Below are 15,000 nucleotides of genomic sequence, written 5' to 3'. Positions count from 1 at the left end.
GGTGTGTTGTTGTGTGGTGTGTTGTTGTTGTGTGGTGTGTTGTGTTGTGTAGTGTGTTGGTGTTCTGTTGTGTGTTGTGGTGTTAATGTGTGTTGTGTGTTGTGTGGTGTGTTGTGTTGTGTGGTGTGTTGTTGTTGTGTGGTGTGTTGTTGTTGTGTAGTGTGTTGTTGTTGTGGTGTTGGTGTGTTGTTGTTGTGTGGTGTGTTGTGTTGTTGTGGTGTGTTGGTGTGTTGTGTTGTGTGGTGTGTTGTTGTTGTGGTGTTGGTGTGTTGTTGTTGTTGTGTGGTGTGTTGTGTTGTGTAGTGTGTTGTTGTTGTGTGGTGTGTTGTGTTGTGTGGTGTGTTGTTGTGGTGTTGGTGTGTTGTTGTTGTGTGGTGTGTTGTTGTTGTGTGGTGTGTTGTGTTGTGTGGTGTGTTGTTGTTGTGGTGTTGGTGTGTTGTGTTGTGTAGTGTGTTGTTGTTGTGGTGTTGGTGTGTTGTGTTGTGTGGTGTGTTGTTGTTGTGGTGTTGGTGTGTTGTGTTGTGTAGTGTGTTGTTGTTGTGGTGTGTTGGTGTGTTGTGTTGTGTAGTGTGTTGTTGTTGTGGTGTTGGTGTGTTGTGTTGTGTGGTGTGGTGTGTTGTTGGTGTGTTGTGTTGTGTGGTGTGTTGTTGTTGTGTGGTGTGTTGTTGTTGTGGTGTTGGTGTGTTGTGTTGTGTAGTGTGTTGTTGTTGTGGTGTTGGTGTGTTGTGTTGTGTGGTGTGTTGTTGTTGTTGTTGTGTGGTGTGTTGTGTTGTTGTTGTGTAGTGTGTTGTTGTTGTTGTGTGGTGTGTTGTGTTGTGTAGTGTGTTGTTGTTGTGGTGGTGTGGGGGTGACCTTGTGGTGGTGCTGTATACTGTTGCTTGTTATGGTGTTTGTGTGTTATGTTGTGTTGTGTTGTTATTGCTGTGGTGGTGTTGTGGTGGTGGTGGTGGTTGTGTTGTGTTGTTGTGTTTGTTGTTGTGGTGGTGTATTGTGGTGTGTTCTGATTTTATTGTGTTTGTATTTCTCTTTTTTATCACAACAGATTTCTCTGTGTGAAATTCGGGCTGCTCTCCCCAAGGAGAGCGCGTCGCTACACTACAGCGCCACCCCCCTTTTTTTTTTTTTTTTCCTGCATGCAGTTTCATTTGTTTTTCCTATCGAAGTGGATTTGTCTACATAATTTTGCCAAGAACAACCCTTTTGTTGCCGTGGGTTCTTTTACGTGCGCTAGCACACGGGACCTCGGTTTATCGTCTCATCCGAATGACTAGCGTCCAGACCACCACTCAAGGTCTAGTGGAGGGGGAGAAAATATCGGCGGCTGAGACGTGATTCGAACCAGCGCGCTCAGATTCTCTCGCTTCCTAGGCGGACGCGTTACCTCTAGGCCATCACTCCACAGACTCAGGTTTTTGACACACAGCCGACAGGCTTGGGGGAATCTGGTGAACGCTTCTTGGTTTAAATAATCTTTAAATTGCTCCACAGTACACATACATGATTACAATGCAAACACAGACAAAGCAGCATCAACTAACATAAAGCTTACATTGTGCTCGAAACGTTGCACTTTCAATTTTAACATGACGGCTGATGAACCATTATTATCAATTGTATCAAACCAAACATTCATAAACAGTAAGTGATGAAATAATGAAATAAAACGAATAAATAATCAAATACATAATATTGTAAAATAACGCTAATATCAATATTAACGTGAGATTAAATTTATAGTCAACAGAGAAATTGGTGATTCTTTACAGAGCAGAGGGAGAAGAAGAAGGAGAAGAAGAAGAGGTTAAAGGAGGAGGAGGAGGAGGAAGAGGAGTAGGAGGGAGAGGAGGAGGAGGAGACTAGAAGAAGAAGGAGAGGAAGAAGAAGAAGAAGAAAAGGAGAAAGAGGAGGAGAAGAAGGAGAAGGAGAGGAAGAAGGAGAAAGAGGAGTGTCACGGCTCGTGGCATTCATTTGTTGCGTGTGTTCGTGTGTTCGTCTTCCTTCCTTCCTCTCCCTTCCTCTCCCTTTCCCCTCTCCTCTCTCCCTTCCCCTCCTCTCCTTTTCCCTCTCCCTTTCCCTTCTCCCTTTCTCCCTCCTCTCTCCCCCTTTTTGCTCTATGGTTCTCTTGTGTGCTCAGTTCTGTTCCGAACTGAAGCACGTGAATCTGTCGTGATGCGTGTCTGACATGTCCTTAGTTCTTCTCGCTCTTAACTCTTGAGATGAGTTCGGAGTTCACGTCGGTTTGAAGGAAGAGTTTTGCTTTGCCTTTGGTGCCGAGCTTTGGAAGGAGAAGGGTCGCCGTTCCAGCAAGCGAGCTGTTGGGTGCCCTCTTGGACAGTCGTGGGGTTCGATTCTTGTGTGACCCCCTTCTGCCTCTGTGTGGATCTGTGTTCTGTGTTCTCTCCTGGGCCAGTGGTGTGCCTGATTCCTGGTGACAGGTGAGGGGGGGAGCTGTATAGTTAGTTTGCCCTCGTGGTGGTAGTGTCGTAACTTGTGACATTTGTTTGCATTTTTGGGATTGTTTTAACGGAAATCTTTTAAATCCAGTATTCTTTTATTTCTAGATATTTTGGAGGGGAATTGATGAGGTTGTTAAGTGTTATTTTGACATGTATTCGGCTCGATTTATTGTTTCAAATATACCTTCTTTACAATGAAAACTGTGTCTAAATTTCCCAAAACATTTTTGTGTCGTGTTAGAAATGTAGTACGATGATTTGTAATATTACCTCGAGTTTTGTTTCTGCAGTTCGAAACTAGCATTGTAAATAACGACAAATTGTCATTTAGAGTAAATGTGTCTTGCATATTATATGCAGGTTTTACTCCTTAATTATGAGAAACAATAATGGGCGGTTCCTGTACTTTTTGGCATTGGTAGTTTTTTTGTGTGGAAGCGACTGCATCAATATCCACTTACTCGCCTACTTGGCGTAATGTGTATTGCTTAAGGAAAGGAAGAGGGTGGGGTACTCTTTCATAACGAGTTAGAGCATAGGCTACAGAGACATGGGAGTCTTGTGACAGATTTGTTCCCTGTGATTTATTCCTGTGGGTTCCCCCTGACTGCCACCCCGACGGGACTCCAGGATTCGCCTTTTCAGTGGTCACCATTCCACTTCATCCCTGTCCGTTCCAAACTCCCTCACTCCCACTCCTTTCCCAGACCCCCATATGTTCCAACGTCCTCACCCACAGTCCCTCATCCCATTCCACACGCTCCGATTCTGCAGGCATGTGACTGAGGCCGGTTCAGCGACACTGGTCTTCAATGGACGAACTTGATTTAGGTTCAAGTGAACTGACTTTTTTTTTTCGCGTAGATCTGTGCTGCCGTTACTAGGGCTTACTGTGTCGTGGTCATGCTACTATGGTGTAACTAAAGAGTGTTGCTGTAATTAAGTGTTTAAATTTGTGTGTCTGGACCAGGATATTCCAAGTGCAACAATAGTAAAGAACTGAGCTGAATTATCTATGTCTCTGTGTTTTGTGTTGTCGGGGTGTTAGTTAGTCAGGGAAGGTGTGGGGGGATCATGGGCAACCCCTTGTGGGTTGTGACAAGGAGGAGGAGGAGGAGGAGAGGAAGGAGAAAAAGGAGAGGAGGAGGAGAAGCTTTCACTTCAGTCAAGTCGTTCAGTGCTGGCGCCTTATCTTCCAGATATTGAAAAATACAAACTGTGGTGGGTCTGTTGACTCAGAAAGTTTCGTACCATCATATTCATCATCAGAACCAGTCCATCACGACGGTCATCACCATACTAGTACTACTACCACTACGACTACAAACAAACTTATCAACAACAATAATAATAGGGTATTAAAAAAAAAAAAAAGTTTGACTGCCTGGGTTCTTTCAAAACGGGATACAAAACTCAAGAGGAAAAAAACTTTGAACCCACTTGGGGAGAGAAGTTGTGTACTTCGACTCGAAGAGTCTTCAAAGCAATAATAATAATAATAATAATAATAAAATAACAATGATACCACTACTACTAATGACAATAATAATGATAATAATAATGATAATAATAGTAATGATGATAATACTACTAATAATAATAGTAATTATGATGATAATAATAATAATAATAATAATAGTAATGATGATGATGATGATAATGATGATAAATGATAATAATAATAATAGTAATAATAACACGTGTGCGTGTGTGTGTGTGCATATATGCGCGCGCGTGTGTGTGTGAGTATATGTGTATGTGTGCGCGCGTGTGTGCATGTTTGTGTATGTATGAATGTGTGTGTGTGTGTGTGAATGACTGTGCACGTGCAGCAAGGAGCGGTCAGTGAAGGGGAACACGGACAGCACCGCCATGACCACCATCACCACACACATCCCCCCCTCGCCACCACACTGACCAGCGACAGTGACCACGTGCACCGCCACCACTGCCGTCCGGCCGTCAACTGCCAACAACACCAGCTGCGAAGCAACACGAATTGTTGAGCAACGCCAACTGTAAGACAGCGAGAACTGTGGAGCAACGCCATCTATAAAACAACTCGGATTTTAAAAACAACGTCTACTGGAAAACAAAGCGGATTTTAAGGGCAACGCCAACTGTAAAACAACGCGCTTTGTAGAGCAACGCAAATTATAAACTATCGCCAACTGTGAACAATGCGAATTCTAGAGCAACGCCAAATGCAAAACAACGCGCTTTGTAGAGCAACGCAAATTATAAACTATCGCCAACTGTGAACAATGCGAATTCTAGAGCAACGCCAACTGTAAAACAGCACGAATTGAAGAGCAACGCCAAATGTAAAACAGCACGAATTGAAGAGCAACGCCAAGTGTAAAACAGCACGAATTGAAGAGCAACGCCAAATGTAAAACAACGCGTTTTGTAGAGCAACGCAAGTCGTAAACTAACGCCAACTGTGAACAACGCCAACTGGAAAACAAAGCAATGTGAACAGTCATCATTCATCAAATCAACAGCGCTACCGAGCAGAAACGACTTCTTGAGTTGTCTCAAAGTGTGTGTGTGTGTTGTGTATCTTCGTGTGTGAACTGTGAGAATCGAGACTCAAGACTTTCCTTTTGTCTGTACCATTGTCTGTGTGCCATACACAGTTACAAGGAAAACTGTCGGACGTGTTGAAACAATGAAAACAAACTATCGATAAAGCTGAGTGTGTTGAGGGTTGCCTACACCAAGTAGGAAGCCTTGATGAAAATGTTTCTTTGATAACATCCAAGATAAATGCTGCTGACGACAGACAACAAGAAAGTTCATGTGATGTCATCGACTGATAAACTATCGGCTCTGTTACGAAACTCTGAAGAGTGTATGTGCTGAGTATTTGCATACATATTCCTTTGATAAGATGTTGGCATCTGCGTTTGTTAAACGCGAAGACAAGTTAGGCCATGTGGGGCGTTCATTTCAACCTCAACACGAACTTCCAATTTGCCCGTGCTTTTTCGTGAACACGTGAAATTGTGAATCATTCCCAAACCGACGTAGAATATGTACAACAGGAAGACAAGTGGAAAATATATGACTCGAACACAAACTTTGTAAAGTGTCAGTGCTTTCTTAATAACACCAGCAACACACGAACGAAAGATGTGGACACCTGAGTAGCTTTATAAATTAAAACCACCCAGCACTTTTGAAAGTTCCTGTGTGTTGTTGATCAAAACAAGTGGGACTAAAAGAAGAAAAAAAAACTGGACAAAACTGTGAAAAGGTTGGCCTAACAAGATAAAAGAAGAAAAAAAAAAGCGCCAATGCAACTTCCAATGAAGTACACAAGAACAGCCGATAAGACAAGGCTGCTGGCACCAACGGTTTTGAAACAATCACACCTTAATGAGGAGTCCATCAGACAAACGACGACAACAACTTTGTAACAATCACAGAACACCACAAATAACAACTTTATAACAATCACAGAAGAACACCAACAACAACAACTTTGTAACAATCACAGAACACCACCACCACCACCAACAACAACTGTAACAATCACTAAAGAACACCAATAAAAAAAAAAAACAATTTCGCAACAACCATTGAACAACAGCAAACAAACAAAACAACAACAAGAACAGCAAACGTTGCAACAATAACTCAAAGGTTAGGAAAACAACAACAAACAAACAAAACCGAAAGTGTCGACCACCAGTGTTTGTGAACGTGAAAGAAGAAAGACCCGCTGACCATGAAGGCCGAAGTGTCCCTAGCCAGGCGACCCAAGAGCGGAGACAGTCGAGGCAAGGTTCGCTACCTGGACCTGAATTTCGATGGGTGGTCAGAAAATGGCGTGGCCAATGGCGAGCCTTTGGAAAACGGCCGCAAACCTCACGGTGGCTACAAAGGTCAGTGTGTGTGGACGGACTGTGGCGTGTGTGTGTGTGGGGGCGTGGGGGTGGGTGGGGGGGGGTGAAGATGAGGAAAGGGTGGGGTGGGGGGTGGGGGGTAGGGTGTGTGTGTGTGCGTGGCCGTGATGGTGATAGTGTCGCAAGTATTGTATTGTGTTGTATACTGGTGCTGTGCTGTAATATGCTTTGCTGTATTGTGCTGCGCTGTGTTGTATTGTATTGTGCTGCATAACATTGTATTGCGTTGCATTGTATTGTGTTATGTTGTGTTGCGTTGTGCTGTGTAGTTCTGAATTGTGCTGTACTGTACTGTGCTGTACTGTACTGTACTGTACTGTGTTGTTCTGCATAACTTTGTATTGCGTTGTATTGTAATATAGTTGTATTGCGTTGTGCTGTATTCTGTTCTTCTGAATTGTGCTGTGCTGTGCTGTGCTGTGCTGTGCTATGCTGTACTGTGCTGTGTTGCATTGTGTAGTGCTGTGCTGTGCTGTACTGTGCTGTACTTTACTGTGCTGTACTGCGGTGTACTATACTGCATAACATTGTGCTGTGATGTGTTGTACATTATTGTGCTGTACTGTACTGTACTGCATAACATTGTATTGTGCTGCATTCCATTGTAATGTTGTATTGTACTGTGCTGTACTGTAGTGTACTGTATTGAACTAAACTGTACTGTTACGTAATGTACTGAACTGCAGTGTGTTTCACTGCATTATGTTGTGTTGTGTTGTATTGTGCTGTTCAAGAAGAACTGTACTGTACTCTACTGCATCACGTTGTATTGTAGAGACGATAAACCGAGGTCCCGTGTGCAGCATGCACTTAGCGCACGTAAAAGAACCCACGGCAACAAAAGGGTTGTTCCTGTCAAAATTATGTAGAAAAATCCACTGAGATAGGAAAAACAAATAAAACTGCACGCAGGAAAAAAATACAAAAAAAAATGGGTGGCGCTGTAGTGTAGCGACGCGCTCTCCGTGGGGAGAGCAGCCCGAATTTCACACAGAGAAATCTGTTGTGATAAAAAGAAATACAAATACAAATGTATTGCATTGCGTTGTATTGTGTTGTATTGCATTGTGTTATGTTGTATTGTGTTTTTCTGCATTGTACTGTACTGAACTGTGCTGTACTGCAATGTGTTGTATAAGTGTACTGTATTGCATTGTGTACATTAAACATGAGGTAGTGGTTTTTTCACTGTAAGATTGGGAAAACTCAGTCTCTTTTCATATAGTAAAACACACACACACACACACACACACACACACACACACACAAACACACCCAGACGCACGCGCACACACAAACACAGACACACGCACTCATACTCTCTCTCTCTCTCTCTCTCTCTCTCTCTCTCTATCTATCTCTCTATCTTAGAAATTTAATGTAATCCTTTCACCCAGTTCGGCGTGTATCGGATGTAGCTTTTACTGCACCAGGATAAACACCACACACACACACACACACACACACACACACACACACACACACACACACACACACACACACACACACACACACAGCACGCAAGCCCACTATTGTTCCCAAACCAGTTTACATTATTAACACGCAGAAGGAAAGAGAAAATACAGAAAGAAAGTGAAGGAGAATGAAAAACAACTTTTCCACTCTTTATCAATTTTGCAAGCCACACACACACACACACACACACACACACACACACTCACACTCACACGCGCACGCACGCACGCGCACACACACGCACACGCGCACGCGCACGAACGCACGCGCACACACACGCACGCGCGCACGCACGCGCACACACACTCTCTCTCTCTCTCTTTCTGTCTCTCTCTCTCTGTCTCTCTCTCTCTCTCTCTCTCTCTCTCTCTCTCTCTCTCTGTCTCTCTCTCTCTCACACACACACACACATAAACTGGCACACACTCACACACACTCACACACACACACACACACACACACACACACACACACACACACACACACACACACATCACTGAGTCGACACAATAGGAAAAAGGTCAAGAAACAACGGGACGTGTTGAGAAATTCATGCGTGAAATTATCACGTCACGCTGAAGCCAAAACCAACAAAAAGTGTTAACTCCCTGACCCCCGCGCGGGGCCCCCGATTATTGCACTGGAGCTTCTTCTCTCTTCTGCGTTCGTGGGCTGCAACTCCCACGTTCACTCGTACACGCGAGTGGACTTTTTACGTGTATGACCGTTTTTACCCCGCCATGTAGGCAGCCATTCTCCGCTTTCGGGGGTGTGCATGCTGGGTATGTTCTTGTTTCCATAACCCACCGAACGCTGACATGGATTACAGGGATCTTTAACGTGCGTATTTGATCTTATGCTTGCGTATACACACGAATGGGGTTCAGGCACTAGCAGGTCTGCATATATGTTGACCTGGGAGATCGTAAAAATCTCCACCCTTTACCCACCAGGCGCCGTCACCGTGATTCGAACCCGGGACCCTCAGATCGAAAGTCCAACGCTTTAACCATTTGGCTATGGCGCCCGTCTATTGCACTAGAGCCAGTTGCATTGCTCGGACGGAAGAGCCTAGTATGGTCGTAACCCCGCTACTAACTGTGTGTAGTATGGAACTGACCAATGGCGTAGTTCGGTCAACGTAGGCATTTTAGTCACGTGTAACTGTCAATAAGTTGGAACTAAGCAGTGCAACTGGCTCCTGAAGAGATAGGGGAAGTGGGAATTCTGCCTCACCTCTCAGCAAAAGTTCCATATTTTTCATATGAAAATGACCAGACTTTAAGAAGGCATTTCATGATCGTTTATTTATTTATGGTCTGTTCATCGAAGATGATGATGTTTGGAGGCACTTCATGATGATTCTGATAAAACTGCATTGGATGAGACAACCATTGCACACGTTAATTTACACGTGGATCAATAAAGTGGTTTTTTTATTGAATTGAGCTGACTTGAATTGAACCATGTTTTAGCTGTGCCGTCATCTTTAATAGGTGGGTTTAAGTATCTTTGCAATGGATTAAGAACTTTTAACCTGAAAGAAATCTGTGTCTGTCACAGCAGCAGTTAACCCGTCAAAAGAAAAAGTCTTTTAATTGTAATGAGGTCCAACCTCATACTTAACGCACGTAAAAGAACCCACGACAACAAAAAGGTTGTTCCTGGCAAAATTCTGTTGAAAAATCCGCTTCGATAGGAAAAACAAACAAAAACTGCATGCAGAAAATAAAAAAAAAGGTGGCGCTGTAGTGTAGCGACGCGCTATCCTTGTGGAGAGCAGCCCGAATTTCACACAGAGAAATTTGTTGTGATAAAAAAAAAGAGAAATACAAATACAATGCAATACAATATTTCGCATCCCTATTATATTTATTCATGACCATGATATGTAAAGTTATCCTGTTTGTTTCATTATCAAACAGCTTCATCGTTAACTCTCTTCGTGCGAATGACAAAAATGGCGACAACGAATGCGTTTCACGGCTGTTGATTAACATAATAAAAATGTTACAAAGCGGTAGGCTCTCGCATCGAAGAGATGGATGAAGTTCAAAGAACACGGCATTTCTAACGACAAAAAACAAAAAGCCGGGCACTTCAGACAGACACCCACTGAACGTTAGATGGGGTCTCTTTGATGGGCGGGGGTGGGGGGGGGGGGGGGCGGGGGTGGAGCGAGGAGAGAGAAGGGGACACGACTGGCCACCTCCAGTGAGTTAACTCTCTCCGTACGAACAGCGAAAGAGACGACGTTAACAGCGTTTCACCCCTATTACCATCATCAAAATATTACAAGCGGAAGGCTCTTATACTGAAAACGTGAATGTTGACAAAGAATACCACAATTCTGACGACGGAAGCTAAAGCTTGGGTCATTGAGACACCCACTGGACATCCGAGGTGTCTGTGTAGAGGAGAAGAGAGGACTGGCCGTACTGAGTGAGTTAAAACGCTTTTCGTGTTCCTAGATATGCATTTAAAGTCCACACACACACACACATGATCGTCCAGAATGGAGAGGGTTAATGCACGAGTCAACATGGCGGCGCCAGGACGGTCCCCCACGGAGCTGAGGGCGAAGGCAAGGCAAGATATGCATAAATCGCAAAGAACGTGAACGAACTTCTACAGTATCGGTATCAGTATCAGTATCAGTATCAGTATCAGTAGCTCAAGGAGGTGTCACTGCGTCCGGTCAGATCCATATACGCTACACCACATCTGCCAAGCAGATGCCTGAACAGCAGCGTAACCCAACGCGCTTAGTCAGGCCTTGAGAAAAAATAAAAATAAAAATTCTATAAAAAAACAACAACAAATAAATAAAATGATATAAAATAACACAAATAATAAATAAATTAAAAAAAATAAATAAAATGAAATAAATAAAATAAAATAAACAAATAAAAAATAATAGATAAATACATAAAAATACTACTACTAATAATATTTATTCTTCTACAGTATTTCCGGGTGCGTCCACGTGTAATTTTGGAGGATAGACAGTGTATTTTCTGCAGTTTTTCTGCGTAGAGGACCGCCCAGGGCTGTAAACTACCCAGGATTGAATGGATTAAACACACTGAGATGTAAACCCGCATTTAAGACATTGTTCTGTGTAGCTTCAAACAGAGCAACCTACACTGACTCTAGCGGCTTAAAACCGCGCGTTATTTCAGAAAGCGCGACTGCACGATGTGGATGTGGCTTTGAAGCTGAAAGTGCCCAGAGATTGTCAGAGTTCAACTCCATACATGATTCAGAGGGAGAGGCATCGTTGTGTATATTGTATTGCGGGTTTAACTCACTCAGTACGGCCAGTCCTCTCTTCTCCTCTACACAGACCCCTCGGATGTCCAGTGGGTATCTGAATGACCCAACCTTTAACTTCCGTCGTCAGAATTGTATTCTTTGTCAACGTTTACGTCTTCAGTATAAGAGCCTTACGCTGGTAATATTTTGATGGTGGTAATTGGGGTGAAACGCTGTTAACGTCGTCTCTTTCGCCGTTCGTATGGAGAGAGTTAAAGCCCTTTGTGTGGTGCAGCTTCAAAGCGAACGCGCACACTGAAGGCTTTTCCTGCCTTGAAAACATATACATGATTCAGTAGACTGGGACGTAAAAGCCACAACAATGATCTGTTAGCGAGAGTCGGTTGCCAGTGTTTCAGTTTTGAGATATAGAATAGAACGGAATAAATCGAATGGACTAGAATGTGTCTTTGTTACCATGTGAACGGTGGACAAACAAAGGAATGCTGGGGCATTGAAGGAGGTGGCATCTGAGGGTCCCGGGTTCGAATCTCGGTAGAGGCGCCTGGTGGGTAAAGGGTGGAGATTTTTTCCGATCTCCCAGGTCAACATATGTGCAGACCTGCTAGTGCCTGAACCCCCTTCGTGTGTATATGCAAGCAGAAGATCAAATACGCACGTTAATGACCCTGTAATCCATGTCAGCGTTCGGTGGGTTATGGAAACAAGAACATACCCAGCATGCACACACACCCTTCCCCCCCCAAAAAGAAAACGGAGTATGGCTGCCTACATAGCGGGGTAAAAACGGTCATACACGTAAAGGCCCACTCGTGTGCATACGAGTGAACGTGGGAGTTGCAGCCCACGAACGCAGAAGAAGAAGGTGGCAGAATGGTTAACCCATTTATCTGCCAATACAGTTGTCCGTGAGCGTCTGGGTTCAAATCCCGCTCTCTCCCTCTCTCCTATGTTTGACTGGAAAATCAAAGTTGAGTTTCCAGTTATTCGGATGAGACGATAAGCCGATGAGACGCGTGTGCAGCATGCACTTAGCGCACGTAAAAGAACCCACGGCAACGAAAGGGTTGTTCCTGGCAAAATGCTGAAGAAAAAAAATCCATCTCGATAGGAAAAACAAATAAAACTGCACGCGGATCCCAGTCTTATACCCAGTCACAGGTGGGTGTGAGAGGGGGAGTGGAGTGATGGCCGAGAGGTAACGCGTCCGCCTAGGAAGCGAGAGAATCTGAGCGCGATGGTTCGAATCACGGCTCAGCCGCCGATATTTTCTCCCCCCCCCCCCCCTCCACTAAACCTTGAGTGGTGGTCTGGATGCTAGTCATTCGGATGAGACGATAAACCGAGGTCCCGTGTGCAGCATGCACTTAGCGCACGTAAAAGAACCCACGACAACAAAAGCGTTGTTCCTGGCAAAATTCTTAATAAAAAAATCCACTTCGATAGGAAAAACAAATAAAACTGCACGCAGGGATAAAAAGAAATAATTTTTTTTTAAAAGAAAAAAAGGGGGGTGCTGTAGCGACGCGCTCTCCCTAAGGAGAGCAGCCCGAATTTCACACACAGAGAAATCTGTTGTGATAAATAGAAATACAAATACAAGTACAATTATAATTATGGACTTTGTCCGAACGCAATGACGCCTCATTGAGAAGGTTACGCTGCTGGTGTAGCGTATATGGATTTGTTCGAACGCAGTGACGCCTCCTTGAGCTACTGAAACTGAGAAAGTGAAACTGGAACTAGTAGAACACGCTTGCTGGTGTAAGGTTGATTCCTGTTTTGCTTGTAGCCCAGGAATATTGTAGAGATGAAAACACTTCATAAACGAAAAGGATTTAATAGAATGATATTAAGATAACCGAAGGTTTTTAACTGACTCAGTACGGCCAGTCCTCTCTTCTCCTCTACACAGACCCCTCGGATGTCCAGTGGGTGTCTCAATGACCCAACCTTTAGCTTCCGTCGTCAGAATTGTGGTATTCTTTGTCAACATTCACGTCTTCAGTATAAGAGCCTTCCGCTTGCAATATTTGGATGATGGTAATTGGGGTGAAACGCTGTTAACGTCGTCTCTTTCGCCGTTCGTATGGAAAGAGTTAAAAGCATACGCCTAAATATAACCACGGTACACCAAAACGTACATCTGTACAAAGATGTGTGTACGCAATCCAGTCAGTCACGGCTATATCCTGACCGCCACAAATAGAAAAGAAAAAAATATATATATATAAATGTGTGTGCGTGCGCGCGCGTGTGTGTGTGTGTGTGTGTGTGTGTGTGTGTGTCCGTCTGTGTCTGTGTCTGTGTGTGTAAATAAAGAAAATAATGCGAAGGTGGGGACGCTATTTATACCCAAAGGCCAAAAAAAGGCAAATGATTGTGTGTACGTAATCTTTAGCAACTCAAACTACCCATTATCCAGTGCACTGGCTTTTAATTAACTCCACTAATACTCCACAAATACTCCACTAATACGCCCTAATTAGCACATTGCGGGGAGGATCATTGATGGCCCAGGTGGATGTAATTTTCTGACATGGTTAGACTGTCGGGTATAGCGTGGCAGTTAGGAAATAGCGTCAGTGACTTCTCTACACCATTATTTGTATTGTATTTCTTTTTATCACAACAGATTTCTCTGTGTGAAATTCGAGTCAGTGACTTCTCTACACCATTATTTGCATTGTATTGCATTTCTTTTTATCACAACAGATTTATCTGTGTGAAATTCGGGCTGCTCTCCCCAGGGAGAGCGCGTCGATACACTACAGCGCCACCCCCCCCCCCCCTTTTTTTTTTCCTGCGTGCAGTTTTATTTGTTTTTTCCTATCGAAGTGGATTTTTCTACAGAATTCTGCCAGGAACAACCCTTTTGTTGCCGTGGGTTCTTTTACGTGCGCTAAATGCATACCGCACACGGGACCTCGGTTTATCGTCTCATCCGAATGACTAGCGTCCAGAACACCAGTCATCAGAGATGTCAAATCTACATGTTTACTCCCATTGATCTAAAATAGGTGGACACGGCATGCCTTCTTTGAGCCCTTTTGCTAACTGAAGCCAGAGGAAGTGTTCAGTCAGCCATTTTGCCACTCGTGTCAGTACAGCGCGAAGCTGTAACTTCATATGTGTAGCCGAGCGCTCAGCTGGCTACGATGACTGCTTCACGGCAATCTTTCACTGGCTCGCGGCGTTAACTAAGCTGACATTCCTGTGTGTGCCTCGACAGCAAGTTTCCTCTACGTGTCACTGCACGGTTTTCCTGTAATAAATTTGGTAAATAAACCATTGGCAGATATCAATCAAGACACAACTTTTGGCATGTCCTAGGGGCATGCATAACACGAAGATACACGTTTACAATTCAGAAAATTCAATCAGTAAGCTGACGACTTGTCAACGGACTGACGGCCGGATACGAGAAACAATATGGCGTCCAGTTGGCTTCAGCTTTCCTGGCCAATGAGCTATCCAAGTTGTTTTTTTTCGAACAGTGGTTTACTCCACAGATATGGCTTGAACGCAGCCCCCCCGTCCCCCACCTTCTCCCACACACACCTCGCGAGGGTGGACAATAATGGCCCGATTGACAAATCATCAAAGACGTGTGACTGGTTTGCCAGCGGGGTGAGCGTAAAGCCAATAACAGCTCAGCTCCAGTCGGTTTGGTCACAGAAATCTGGGTGGGTAGGCATCAATAACTGTCAGTACTCTACGTGTTTGACCCGGGTCGGTTAATATCAATCACCGTCAGCCACTTCTTTGTGACCCAGGTTTTCTGATTGGGCTATTTTCCCCCCTTATCGTCTTCATACCAGTCCAAGTAGTCGTATATGGGTTCGCTGACGTTTATGAACTGCGATCGTGTGATTGGCTGA

At 44.1% G+C, this 15,000-nt stretch overlaps 1 protein-coding gene across 1 annotated transcript in view; it reads left to right on the top strand.

Moving 5' to 3' along the window:
- Positions 1-15,000, top strand: part of LOC143288975 (uncharacterized) — a 58,409-nt gene that overhangs the window by 5,345 nt on the left and 38,064 nt on the right. Inside the window, exon 2 of the mRNA XM_076597691.1 lies at positions 4,289-6,346. Within this exon, the coding sequence (XP_076453806.1) occupies positions 6,190-6,346 (157 nt within the window). The 5' untranslated portion in view covers positions 4,289-6,189. The remainder of the gene's footprint in view (positions 1-4,288; positions 6,347-15,000) is intronic.

Source organism: Babylonia areolata, chromosome 13, assembly GCF_041734735.1.
Source record: "Babylonia areolata isolate BAREFJ2019XMU chromosome 13, ASM4173473v1, whole genome shotgun sequence".
NCBI lineage: Eukaryota > Metazoa > Mollusca > Gastropoda > Neogastropoda > Buccinidae > Babylonia > Babylonia areolata.
This window is presented reverse-complemented; position numbering and strand designations above follow the sequence as displayed.